General features: G+C 46.9%; 1 protein-coding gene across 4 annotated transcripts in view; it reads right to left on the bottom strand.

The window, feature by feature from the left end:
* Window positions 1-14,166, bottom strand: part of Abtb3 (ankyrin repeat and BTB domain containing 3) — a 243,736-nt gene that overhangs the window by 29,096 nt on the left and 200,474 nt on the right. For all 4 annotated transcript variants that reach the window (XM_075954315.1, XM_075954317.1, XM_075954316.1 and 1 more), the window contains 2 exons: window positions 2,405-2,570; window positions 283-372 (listed from right to left, as the gene is read on the bottom strand). In XM_075954315.1, the coding sequence (XP_075810430.1) occupies window positions 283-372; window positions 2,405-2,570 (256 nt within the window). The remainder of the gene's footprint in view (window positions 1-282; window positions 373-2,404; window positions 2,571-14,166) is intronic.

The following is a 14,166-nucleotide window of genomic DNA, read 5'->3' as shown; positions in this document are numbered from 1 at the left end:
GATGCAGGAGTTTGCGTCCCATCCCAGAAAGGATTAGTCAGGAGCTAGGAGGTGCTCAGCCAACTTAAGCCAGAGCTCCCTGCAGCTACCGCTATTGTTTCAAACAAAGCACAAACAGGGGTTGCTACTTGGGATTTTGCTTGTGACCTCAGTCTGTGACATGGTCTGCCAGGTGATTTCACCATGGCTGCAGTCACTGGAAGGGTTGAGGAGTGTGTGAGGGTGACTGGGAAGGGGAAGTCTGAGCTGGCAGGACCTGCCTGCAGCCCTCTACACCCTCACCTCCACATTCAGGTCAGCTCCGGCATCCAGCAGCATCTGCACCATCGCCTCGTCCCCGCGGACACAGGCGTACATCAAGGGGGTCATGCCCTGCGGTGGTTAAAACCAGAGACGGAGACATTTACAAGGTGGCCATGGTTGGTCGACAAACACGTGGGAGGTCTTATTAGTGTGTGTGCTGCTCAGACTGTGGCAGGACAAAAGAGTTAATGTGGGGACCTGTGACTCACAGGGTCACAACCTTCCACATTCTGGAAACTGCAGTGGAGGAGTGAAGGGGAGTGACATCATCCTTAGCACCTATCTTTGATTATGTTGGAGGGTTTTCCTGAACTTCATGGTACAGCAGACCTAAGTGTGTTTTTAAGACAAGTGGCTGATTGTGATGGGGGTAGGGATGGTTCACAAGAACTTTCTGGATACTGCAACACCAACCCTACACCATTTAATTACAATGAATACAGTTTCTTTGACAGTTGTATCCTTCCCAGTGTGACAAAGTATCCTTGTTGCTCTATATGGGCCTTGGGCCAGGCAGATGTCTGTCAAGGGTAACTGGACATCCTTGAGCACGTGGCTACCTACATTGACATCTGTCCTCCCAACACCCTTTACAAGCAAAGGCTACTGAAGCAGGGTGGCCTTCAAGAAAACCTTCCCTGCTCGGCCTCCTTACTCATCACAAACCGAGCACCACAGCCTACAGGGGACGGAGTTCTCCATCAACAGGGTTGTGAAGGCAGCTCTTTGGGAAAATGTCCATGCTCCAGCCTTATCTCACATGACATGCCAATATAACCTTTAGTTTTACGAGAGATAGCTAGCAAAATTAAAATTATAAGAGATACCAAGTTGTTTTCGGGATCCACTTCTAGGCATAAAGCCATGAAAAATGTCACGCGTGAAAATTATTCTAGCATTGGTACTGTGCAATTGAAAACATTATAAGCAAAAATTCCAAAGTCAATGACAAACTGAGATGCACTTGTTACATTACAGGACTTTGTTCCTAATATAGAAAGAATTCCTCTAAGTAAGCAAGAAAACAGTAATAATGCCAATAAAAAGCAAAGGAAAGCAGAAGATTAACAGGAATACATATGTCATCAGCGGGAGCACAAAGACTAGTCAGGCTCCTGGGTGCAGGGAATGAACTCGGGAAAGCCTGGTGCATTTGAGACACTACTTCCATTTTAAAGAAACATTTCCCAAAGGAAATAGAGATTGGAACAAAGATTTGTCTAACATAAACATTTTAAATATCTGACATTGGGAAGATGGTTAATGAACAAACACTACAACCATTTTATACAGATACTAAAAGCAACTTACAAAAGAATATTCAATAGCATTATAAGGTATCTGAAATATAAAAAAACACTGAAAAAAGATATAAGAAATCCCCGCTTTTAAACATAAAAGATACATATGATTGTGTACTAGGGATCCTTGATGTTGTTCAAGAAAAATAGTGCCTTCTACCCTCTTCATGGATCTCTTGCAAAGAGCTGCCTGAGGAAGAAATGGTCCCACCTGTCCCTTGTAACTCTGCACTAGGGGGAACAGCTGTCTGTTTTCTCTTTCTGTGACACTACCACCTTCCCAGGGTACCTCTGTGCCTTATGGATGCCTCTAATCTACCACCAGTTTCAGGATCTGCTGGGCACTGCCATGTCTGGGTGATGCCCTAGGGTCCCCAGACTGACTTTGGTGTCTCTTAAACTCTAAGAGGACGGTGCGGTGAGATCTGTCTTGTATCAATAGCAGACCGACAGAGAACTGACTTTAACACGCCAGTAAAGAGACCTAAGGGTTGCAGAGTCCTAAGAACGATGGGCAAGCTAACGACATTATTTCCTTTCCTGAACAGGTCTAATTTTCACTCCTTTGTTTCAGCTGCAATGATCATGTGAGCTTTCCACGAAGAAGGACAAATGTATTTTTTCTATAAGATTAAAAAAAAATCCAAAACACTAAAAAGAGAAAAAAAAACGGAGGAGGGGGCATTATTATTATTTTAATATTATTATTAGTGATCAGCAGAGGGAGCCGGTGTCCTGCCAGCTGCTCACGCCCAGTACCAGCACTGAGAAGGTGCGGTGTGGTGCCAGCGGATTGGTACCTGTTCGCTCATGGTGTTGATTCCGTCGGGCCCCAGCAGAGACACCGCCTGCTTCACCAGGTCGGTACGTCCACAGTTGAGCATCCGGAAGCCCAAGTCCTGCTTGAACTTGGCTTCAATGGCCACGGCGTCCAGCTTCCGAGAAGCACAAAAGCAGTCGTCCGCCCTGAGGGAGGGAGAGATGGTCACGTGGGTACTGTCGGCTTTTCTTTTTTTTCTTTTTCCTTCCCAGGGTCTGGTCCCTGAGAACAAACTTCCCCCAGCAAGCTCCACCAAGTTCCTCGTTTGCTTTTTTTTTTTTTTTTTTTTTTTTGCAAATTGCCTGTTCCAGGCTCCCAGTTAAAACAACTGCCTCCTGTTGGCTCTTAATCCTCTGTCCTTGCCGTGGCTGGGTCTGGTCCCTTATTTGTGTGCCAGGAGCATTCTCAGCTAAGAACTGTTATGCACATATTTATGGAGTGTTTATATAGATTAGGTCCTCAGCTAAACATCTTATATGAGTTGGTTCACTCAGTTCCCACACAAGAGAAGGCAGAATTCCTGTGAGGAACTTTAAACCTCTGGGAAACAGGGATGAGCACACCCCCCCCCCCTCCAACCCAGGCAACTCCATTTGCAAGTGACAGAGCCTGGATTTGAACCAGAGTAGCGTGTGTGGAGAGCCAGTCTTTGGGTCTACTGTGCTACCCTGTCCCCCAAGCGTAGCATCTACTGTTTGCTCGTTCATGTGTCTGACCCCTCACACTAGGCTGTGGACTTCTGAACAGGTATTTATTTGTCTGTGTCCATTCCCGTGACAGACAGGAGATATGAAGGCATTAATAAACGAAGAGTAGGAACACAGGATGGAGTCGCTAAGTTCCAAATACAACAAGCCAGAGAACTTGCTGGATGAAACGAGAGATGGCAAGGTGTTTCAGGGAGAAAGAGGGAAGGGAACGGATGGGAGAAGGTGATACAGGCTCCATGTTGAGAGGACATAGCAATCTTCTCCCAGTGAATTGACCAATTATCATTAAATCAAGTTACTAAGCATTTGTAGAGTGCCCTGCTCTAGCTAGCTGTCATATGTCATCATCCCTGTTGGGAAGCCCGGGTGAGGGAGAGGACAGGCAGGGGCCATAAGCCCATGCATCTAATACAAAATATTGAGGGCTCAGAGACACTATTTCTAGTGAAATACGTTATGGGACTAAAGGCCTCTCTGCACCACACACAGCTTAAGGAAGCTTTGTCTTCCTTGGAAGTTGACCCCTGAGCTGTGGTTGTAGGAGTGGGGACAGGAGAGAATGGAGGGACCCAGGACTTAGATTCAAACATGGCATCAGCATCCTAGACTTTGGGGCACAGAATAGGACTGTGTCTTGTGGCTTCTTGGTCTAGTGCATGTGGGCTTTGAACTTGGCTAGAGTTGCCAGATCAGGCAAATACAAATGCTAAAGCAACAGTGCATGGGGCATCTTTCTATCAAAGCTTTGTCTATTGTTTATCAAAGATAGAAATTTAACTGGCTTTCCTCTTTTGTCTTCTGGAGAAGGGCACTGCCAACTATGCAGAGAAACTTAGGATCCCCCTCCTTTAGTGTGGTGGCAGGGACTAATGGTTTAGCAGAGGAAATTTGCTACACCAGAGTAGCAGGGCAAAACCCTAGGGCACAGAGCACAGAGGCCTCCAGGGGGCGTAAGTGTGGCATCTACGTGTGTTTTCTTAATGTACCAGGATCCTCTGTGTGTGTGTGTGTGTGTGTGTGTGTGTGTGTGTGTGTATGCGTGTGTTGTATGTGTGTGTGTGTGTATTTATGAAACTCTCTGGGAGTTGATTCATTGCATGTACAACCTTTCTTCTGCTAGATGCTAGCCATGCCAGAAGCGGCTGCTTTGGGAAATCGCGCAGCTCCCATCATGGGGAAAGAGCTAGAGGAAGGGCAGGGGTGCCGTGGAAGGCTGATTCTGTGGCACGAACTCACAGCAGCGGAGCCTACCTGGTCAAGACCTGTACAAGCCTGGGCCTGTCAACATTTCACACAGAGGGAGAAGGGGTTCATGATGCCCCACCCCTACCAGAGTACTTTCAGGTAGTTAATGGTTTCTGAGGGGTGTAGGAAGACATTTTCTCCAGTGGTGCAGCCACTGGTAATGTGCCCATGCTCCTGTAAACAATGCGAGTAAGACTCACTGGGTTATTAAAAAAGCAAAAACATGGAAACAGAAGAAGGATTATTTGGAAAGAGAGATGGAATCAGCAGGAGTTGGGGGAGACAAAAACAGTGTCAGAGTGGGGGATACAATCAAAATATATTATATAACTCTGTGAAAGATGTCACAATGAAACCCAATATATGTAATTAATACACACGAATAAAAACAGTAAAAAGTAGTTCCCATCTGGGGACAGAGATATGAGTGATCACTGTCACATAAAAACCCACCTAGTTTGGGAGAAGGGGACGATTGGGGAGAGCTTGGGGGAATAGGATGGTTGAGATGGAGGAAGGGTGGATATGGGAGCAGGGAAGTAGGTATCTTAATTAAGGGAGCCATTTTAGGGTTGGCAAGAGACTTGACTCTAGAAGGGTTCCCAGGTGTCCAAGGAGATGTCCCCAGCTTGTTCCTTGGGCAGCAGAGGAGAGGGTGCCGGAACTGGCCTTATCCCATAGACACATTAATGAATATCTTGCATATCACCATAGAACCTTCAGCTGGCGATGGATGGAGATAGAGACAGAGACCCACACTGGAGCACCGGACTGAGCTCCCAAGGTCCAGATGAAGAACAGAAGGAGGGAGAACACGAGCAAGGAAGTCAGGACCGCAAGGGGTGCGTCCACCCACGGAGATGGTGGGACTGATCTAATGGGAGATCACCAAGGCCAGTTGGACTGGAACTGATGGAGCATGTGATCAAACTGGACTCTCTGAATGTGGCTGACAAAGAGGGCTGACTGAGAAGCCAAGGACAATGGCACTGGGTTTTGATTCTACTGCATGGACTGGCTTTGTGGGAGCCTGGTCTGTTTGGATGCTCACCTTCCTTGACCTGGATGGAGCGGGGAGGACCTTGGACTTCCCACAGGGCAGGGAACCCTGACTGCTCTTAGGACTGGAAGGGAGGGGGAGGGGAAGTGGGAGTGGGAGGAGTGGGAGGGAAATGGGAGGAGGTAGAAATTTTTAATAAATAAATAAAAAAACCCACCTAGTCATTTCTTCTTGTCTCTAAGTACTAAGCCTCGGTACTTCATGAGCTCATTCAGATATGTGGTTTCCCCCCTTTCCGTGCAATCAAGCTACATTCCATGTGACCGGGCAAGCATTGCCAGTGCCACACTGTGTCACACCCCACGCCAAGGAGCTCCAGAGGAGGAGGGCAGAGGCTGGGTTCATAGGACTCAAAAGCTTATGAACAGATAATTCTAAGAACATCACAAGTGTTTACCAGCTCCCGAGGTCCTTGATTTTAATTAGAAAGAGACAAATGGCAGGAAAATTACTGCAGCTAAAATGATGATAATTGTTATTACAGGAAGCTGATGTTTACTAAATGAATACTCAGTGTGGCGACCTAAGCTCCCTCTGTGTGTTAACCCATACCATCATCATGGTGAGCCCCAGAGCTAAGGGGCTATGTGCAGCCTACTACAACAATGAGGAAACTGAGGCAGAGGAATTACCAGAGATATAGATGCTAAAGGACAAGCTGGCATGTATCGGGGTGACCTAACTGTTGGGGATCAGAATAGTATGTGCTGTCTATGTGTTTAACTTCTATTAGAGCTGGACTGTTGGATATCTCTTAGACCTTTAAGTTCAGCGTCTCCAAACGAACTGTATGAACACCTCTGTCTGCACCCTCTGAATGTGCTCCTGGTTGCCTGTCTCAGCCACTGATGTTACTGCTCACCCAGGTGCTGAAACTGGAATCTGGCCTCACACTCACATCCACCCCAACAGTTGTTACATTGCACACAAATCCCAAATCCATCCCCCTTGCCGCCATCATGGCTCTCGATGGGTCCCAGTGCACGTCTCTGGGTGGAATAGTGTAGGAGTCTGATGGTCTTCCCGGTTCCATTCTCCACACCCCATGTCACATCTCACACAGAGTCAGGGTGAGTGTCAGTGCAGGCAGGGTCCCTTGGGTCCTTTCTAAAGCCTTCTAGCATATTAGGGATAAATTTTGGCTCTTGGTACAGAGCTAAGGTCTTTCCTGCCCCAAGGACTGTGCCCCTGTTTCTTTCCCTTGGGAAGCCTTCCTTGAGGCTCTTTGTAGGGGTGGCTCTTCCTTGTCCTTCATGGATAAACTTGACCATAGCCCATCAGACCACCTATAGAAAGGTTTACCCTTGTCCTGTGTACACGCTCATCTCATGGTCAGCTCCCTCAGCCCCCTTGGTGGCATCTTCACAGTTAGTGACTAGTTTTTTTAAAACACACACACACACATCCCAAAGCCATCAAATTTCATTTAATTAATGAGCTGATATCTCTCTATGTCTCTCTCTCTCTGTCTCCCATATGTGTAAGTGTGCACACACAGTGCACATGTCTAGGTCAGAGAATAACTTTGGGAGTTCTCTTCTTCCCCTATATGGGGCCCAGATCCAGTTCGTGACATCAGCCTTGGTAGCAAGGGCCTCCCTCACTTGCTGAGTCACGTTGCCAGCTCCTAGTTATTTTTTTTCCTACCAGCAGGTCTAAATCCAGGGCCAGGGCCACACCCATCTTGTTCTTTGCTGTAAGCAAAGCAGAGTGAATGCAAATAGCAAGAACTGACAGGGGAGACAGGTGTGTGCTACCTACCATGTGTTCTTTGTTTAAACATGGAGACTTAATGTTAACTGATTGCTAAAAATTACACACGTGTTTATAATGTATAACACGGTACTTAGGAATATGTACACGCTGTAGACTAGGCAAATTAAGACAAGGTGTTACCTTACCCGCTGAGCATGTCTGTGATGAGGGTGGTTCAGATCTCTCTTTTTCTCCTCATGCATGCTGGACACGCAATCCACCAACTGAACTATGTCTGCCGTCCCAGATCTACTTGCTTAGCAATTTTCAAGTATGCAACACAAGGTTAAAAACTATAGTTCCCATGTTTTATAGCAAATATCCTGAACTTACTTCCTCTGGTCTAATTGAAAGTTTGTATCCTTCAACTCACACATATCTCTCGACCCCTTTCTACTCACAGTGCTCCACTCTCTGCTCTTCAGAGAGCAACGTTTTCAGGTTACACATGTAAGTCCACATTTGTCTTTTTATGTCCAGCTTACCTCACTTCAAGTCATGTCCTCCAGGTCCATCCACGTTGTGACGACAGAATTTCCTTTAGAAAAGCTGACTAGTGTTCTGTTGTAAACATACCCCCCCATCACACCACCTTTTCTTTATCCATTCATCTGCGGATGGACAGTTAGGTTGACTCCATTTAATTTCTGTAAACGATGCTTCAACTTGACATGGTGCTATGACCTATCTCAGTGACTACTGACTTCCTTTAGATGTCCATCAATAAGACTGTAGCATTCTACCATGGTTCTATTTCAAATTTTTTTTGAGGAACCTCCATGTTTTGACAACGGTTGCATTTATGCATTCCCACCGACAACGCACACCGATTCCCTTTTCCTTTTGACCATAGCTATTTTACCAGGTGGATGTGAGCCACCATGTGGTTGCTGGGAATTGAACTCAGGACTTTTGGAAGAGCAGGCAGTGCTCTTAACCTCTGAGCCATCTCTCCAGCCCCCGTACCAGGTGGAATTGCATTTTATTTTTGTCTTTTTATGGTGACATTTTATTGTCATTTTAATATGGAACTCTCTAATGAGCAGTGATGGCTGGCATTTAAAAATACACTTACTGCCCATTTGTCTTCTTCTAACAAATGTCCCTTCAGGTCCTTTGCTCTTTTTTAGGTTGAATTATTTCCTTGTTGCTATTGAGTTGATTATATACTCTGGCTGATCACACCATAGCTGACGTGTTTGCAGACGTGTTCTGCTCTGTGTAAGGACCACACGCTGTGCGTCTTTTATTCATTCTTTTGTTCATTCGGCTGTCTCTTTGCTGTGCAGAGACTTTTAAATTTGATGCAATTACACTTGTCTATTTTGGATTTTTTTTTTGCCTGTGTTTTTGGGGATACATCCAAAAATCGTTACTGAAACTAATGTCACGGAGTTCTCCCTTTGTGTTTTACACTTTTAGCTCTTGAGTCCATTCTGAGTTGATTTTTGTACATAGTACAAGATAAGGGTCTAGTCCCACTCTTCTGTGTGTGGATATTCAGTTTGCCCAGTAACACATAGTGACGAGACTATTCTTAGTACCCACCCTCGGCCCCCCGGGTCGTTATGAAGCGCACACTGACCTGGAACTTGCAACCCTTCTGAGTCAGTCTCTTGAGTGCTGGGATTACAGACACGCACCACACACCTGGCCCCATTCATTCTTGAGTACAGCCCCAGGAAGCACCTGTTTACCGAGCAGCCCGTAGATGCATAGAGCAAACAGTGGTTCTGGTGTCTGAGCCAAGTTGAGCAAGCAAACTAAGCAGGTAAAAACCATTTTCCAACAAAGTGTGAAACATGGCTTCCGTCAGCCCAGTCATCAGAGAATTGGACTCCAGCATTTCCCAGGACAGGGCTACAGCTCCACCCTGGAGAGTCCCTGCAGAAGCTCAGAGCTGCAAACCAACAGGACATCCTCGGGTCCAAGCAAATAAGTCTGCCTTTCTCTGTACATGACTTATTTATGCAGAAATATATTCAGCCTGTCCCCTGGGGCTTCCCCAGGTAACCAACTTTGCGGTTTTCCCTTTGAGTGGTTTTCAAGGATGCCGTAAAAATCCCGATCAATTTAAGTAAGAGGTCGGCCACTGAGGTGGTCAATTTCTCGGATTTCTCAAGTGCGTAAGTCCTGAGAGACTGGCGCAGTGTCTTCCACCACTTCATACGTGTGGCCTCGGGAAGGTGTTTTCCAGAGACTTCGGGCTTCAGGGCCTGAGTGCGGGGAGAGACTGCGCTTCTTATCCTCCTCTGTAAGGAGGGTGTGCGTGGGTGAGGAGCTAATTCATTCTGCTCACCTCACCTCTCAACGCCTTCTGAGTGACAAATGCCAGCAGGCGATGTCCAGACACCTTTATGTGTTTATTAGCCTCCACGCCACCTTGGAAGCGCTGAACTTGAACTCTGCTGAGTCTGTCACTGGGCTCAGGTCTGGCTCTGCTGCTCAGCGGCTATGTGATCTTGGGGCCAGTGGCTTTACTGTCTTGTGGTCTGGTTTTCTCATCTGTAACCTGAGCTTTGTGTAACACTTTCCTTCCAGGATGTTAGCTGTGGGTCAAATGAGGTGAATCTCGGGAGGTGCTTAGAAGAGCATTATGCAGAGAGCACAGAAGCACAGGGCTGGGGAGCTAGCTCTGTCGGTGGAGTGGTACACACGGATGCCAGTGCTTGAGAGTGGCGTGGAAACCGGAGTACCCCTGGAGCTTCCTAGCCAGTCAATCCTGCTAAACTTATGATCCTCAGCGAGAGGCTGTTTCAGAGAAACAGAAATGTTTCTGAGGATTGACAGCAAGGTTGATCTCTGGCTCCCATACACACGTGCACAGATGCACATGTGTGCCTGCACACACACACACACACACACACACACACACACACACACACAATAGGTACATACTCCTGTACATATACCATCCTCAAATATACATTACAAAGCCAAGTGTAGACTAGAGAGAACACACTGTGGAAGAAACAAATCCAGATGCCAAGTACAAAGAACACGGCAGTCACTGTTCTTCTAAGTTCAAAGTAGACAGCGTGTCTAATAAACACCACAGGAATCAAGGAATTGAGGCAATCCTTTCCCCAGAAGGGCTGCCTGGCTCCCAGAAGGCACCTGGTGCCAGTAGGGTCTTTGCAAGCAAATTGTGATGGAGGAGGCCAGAGAGAGCCAGTGCTGGACGTAGAGACAGTTTGGGGGACAGTTTAGCAAGTGAACAAAAGCAGAGACCCTTAGGGTGCTGTGGGTCTATGTATGAGGTTTCTATCTTTTTATTTTTCCCTGCCCAGGACTGACCTTGATCCTGCTGGTGCTAGAAGGCTCCTTGAGGTTTGCATGTCCCTAGTAAGTGCGTCTTGGGAATGCAGGCTGCCCACACTTCAGCTCTGTCCTCGCCAATGGGGTCAGTCAGCTTTAGTTTCCTTATACATAAAATGGGCCCATTGTAGGGCTTTGAATGCTTTATTGATTTATCTAGCACTTCATACCAAATGTATGTTAAGCTTTTTACAAACATCAGCTTTTTTGAAGTCTTTATTATCTTTAATCCATTTTACGGATAAGAAAAAAATGTGACGACCACAGCTTTAATTTACTTGTTGAATTCTTCTATTTCCCTAGTATGATAACTAAACGTGGAATCTGGGTACTTATAAAGAAAAGATGTTTATTTAGCTTCCAGTCCTGGAGGCTCAAAGTCCAAGACTTTATGATTATTTTGAGACAGGCTCAGGCAGCCCCGGCTGACCTCAAACTTGCTGTGTAGCAGAGATGACCCTGAAATTCTGCTTCTTCTGTTACTGTCTCTGGAGGGCTGGCATCCCAGGTGTTTGGTACCATATCTGCTTTTATGGAATAGTAGGAACTGGGCCCAGGGCACCCCAACACTAGGCAAGCCTCTATCACTGAGTTGCTCCTGAGAGTTCAATTTAGAGAAGGTTCTCTTCCCAGGCCAACCTCTGTCGAGGGCCTGTCTTCCAGGGCACATCATGGTGAATGGCACCTGGGCAGAAACTTGTGGCTGAAAGAAAAGGGTTGTATGGCAAGACAGGAAGCCAAAGAATGGGAGGGCCCAACTGACTCTTTTATAACAATCCTCATGAAAACTCACCAGAATCCTGTGGGTCCTATCTTCATGTTGTCTGAGGAATGCATCCCCTGTGACTTCCTGCCCTGTCCCACTTCTTAAAGGTCCCAGACTTTCACGCTACAGACCAACACTTCAACAAGTGAGCCAGACCATTGGCACTCATGGTCCCCGAATTTCGTTGCACAGAAATGGACCCATGGCAGCATTTGCTCAGCCACAGAGCTGATGTGGAGTGGGGTGAAGCTAGCAGCCCGACCCCAGCTTCTGCCTCACTATCGGACGCTAGCAGCCCAACCCCAGCTTCTGCCTCACCATCCTTTCTGTGAGGAAGCTGACCAACTGAGGGTTGTTTCGGATGAGAGCACAGTTTCCGCAGGGATTCCTCCCACTGTGATCCCGGGATCTCTACGGCAACCGCCCACGTCGTCACAGTCAGTACTAAGAAGCCCCCTTTACTGAATGCTGATTGTTCAGCGAGCACTCCTGGGTGCTCAGTTTCTGTCACCGTAACTGATTCTCTCTTGGGAGCACTGCCACTGCCACCACCACTACCATTACTACCACCACCACCATGATTATAATCACCACCACCACTACCATAACCACCACCACTACCACCACCATCATAATCACCACCACCACTACCATAACCACCACCACTACCACCACCATCATAATCACCACCACTACCACTACCACCACCACCACCACCATTACCACCACCACCACCACTACCATAATCACCACCACCACCATTACTACCAACACCACCATCATCATAATCACCACCACCACTACCATAATCACCACCACTACCACCACCATCATAATCACCACCACCATCATTACTACCAACACCACCATCATCATAATCACTGCCATCACCACCATTACTACCAACACCACCATCATTATAATCACCACCACTACCACCACCACCACCACCACCACCACCATTACCACCACCACCACCACTACCATAATCACCACCACCACCATTACTACCAACACCACTATCATCATAATCACCACCACTACCACTACCACCACCACCACCACCATTACCACCACCACCACCATTACCACCACCACCATTACCACCACCACCATTACCACCACCACCACCACCACTACCATAATCACCACCATCACTATCACCATCATCATTACCACCTGCCCCATCAGCTTCCCCTTTCTTCAGGCAGAGACCTTGGTGGCTACGCTCCAGTTTCTAAACGTTCCACACCACTCTCTGTGACAAAGTATCCTAACAGGTGAGCCTATGGGGGACACTTTACATTCAAGCCATGCCAGTGTCTGACACCAACGCCAGTGTGCTCCCATGGGACAGAAAAGCCTAGTTCCCAAGACCAGTGCTCATGTCCCCATTCCTCCTAGTTCCTATGAGACTTGGCAGGTAACAAACTCTCTAAGCCTCAGTTTCTCCATCTGCAGAATAGTGCATTAACCAACGTCAAGATCTGTAATGAGATTTAAAGAGAAAACTCCCTGGACCACTCAGCAGAGACCGAAGACAGACTGCCCGGCATTGTTACTATGTAACCTCAGGTTCTCTCTAGGGATTTAGCCAAACCCTTTCTACCTTCCAACCCCTCAAACATCTGACTCTAGGGAGGTCTTTCCTGACTACCAAGGCCTCTTCTAACTCTCTGGAGGTCCCTCTGGGCACAGTCCCGCTATGGCCGCTCATCTCCTGGGCTCCACCGACATATTGCTTTGCCCTTCGTTTACTTTCTATCATCCACACATCCTATTCTCACTCACGGGTTTCCCACCATCAGGCGGGCCATCTGAAAAGGACAACTAGCACAGCCCCTCTTGTAGATGACAGCCAGGGGCCTGCTTGGGGGCACAGATGCCCCATAAGGGGAAACCACATTTTCCTGCTCACATGAAAAGAACTGGAAGTCTCTAACTGCAGGATGCAGGCTGAGGTGTTTGGCGGAGGATGAGTATGAGAGGATGTAACCCAAGTTGTCTAGGACTCCACCAATGGTAATTTGGGTTATGATATGGTTTCCCTAAGCCACTGGTTGACCAGTTGTCCTAGACGAGAATGGCAATCAGTGGAATGTGAAGTACTTAGAGACAGCATCCCTGACACACAGCTTATAGTAATATTACAGGCATTCACGTGTAACACTTGATTTGTGAAGCATTTCAGATTTCCTAACTATCTCAGTTCATCTTCTAAGTGACCTTCAAACTGAAGGCCATCACCCTCAGTTTACAGAACACTGAGATTCTCAGGCTCTGCATCACCTCCCACGGCTCACACAGCATGTAAGCATCAGGGATGGTAGTAAGCCTGCAGCCTGACACAGCCCATGCTTTCTCATGTTTTGCCACCACAACGGGAGTCTCCAAAGCAGGTTTTAGTACACCCACTGCACAGATGAGGAAACAGACTGGAAGAAGGTGGCTGTGGTACACAAGTCACCGGGGTTCCTTGTCACTCCATTTCAACACAACCGTATTTCTCTTTAAAGGTCAGGCTTAAGTAGAGTCCTGCTCCTGACACAACCAACACTAGAGAGTTCATTGCTACTGAGCCCCCCCCCCCCCGTGCATTACACGCTGCGCCAGGTAGAGTCTAGGAGCTGCCTTAGGTGACATACCAAAACACTTCTCTCAAATAAGACCAGACCAAACATGTATGTAATATTTACACTGTTCCAGTAATTCTTCTAATTTTACACAAACACATACTTCATATATGTGAATGCATATATATGCAAACATAAAATATTCATATACATATATATATATTTATTCACACACACACATAAAATTTTTCCTTTAACCCTACAAAATTTATCTTTGTTACAGCTTGGGGAGGCTAAGAATTTTGTCCAAAGACA

Source organism: Microtus pennsylvanicus, chromosome 20 (assembly GCF_037038515.1).
Source record: "Microtus pennsylvanicus isolate mMicPen1 chromosome 20, mMicPen1.hap1, whole genome shotgun sequence".
NCBI lineage: Eukaryota > Metazoa > Chordata > Mammalia > Rodentia > Cricetidae > Microtus > Microtus pennsylvanicus.
Note: the sequence above shows the minus strand (reverse complement) of the source record. Positions and strands in the feature narration are given on the sequence as shown.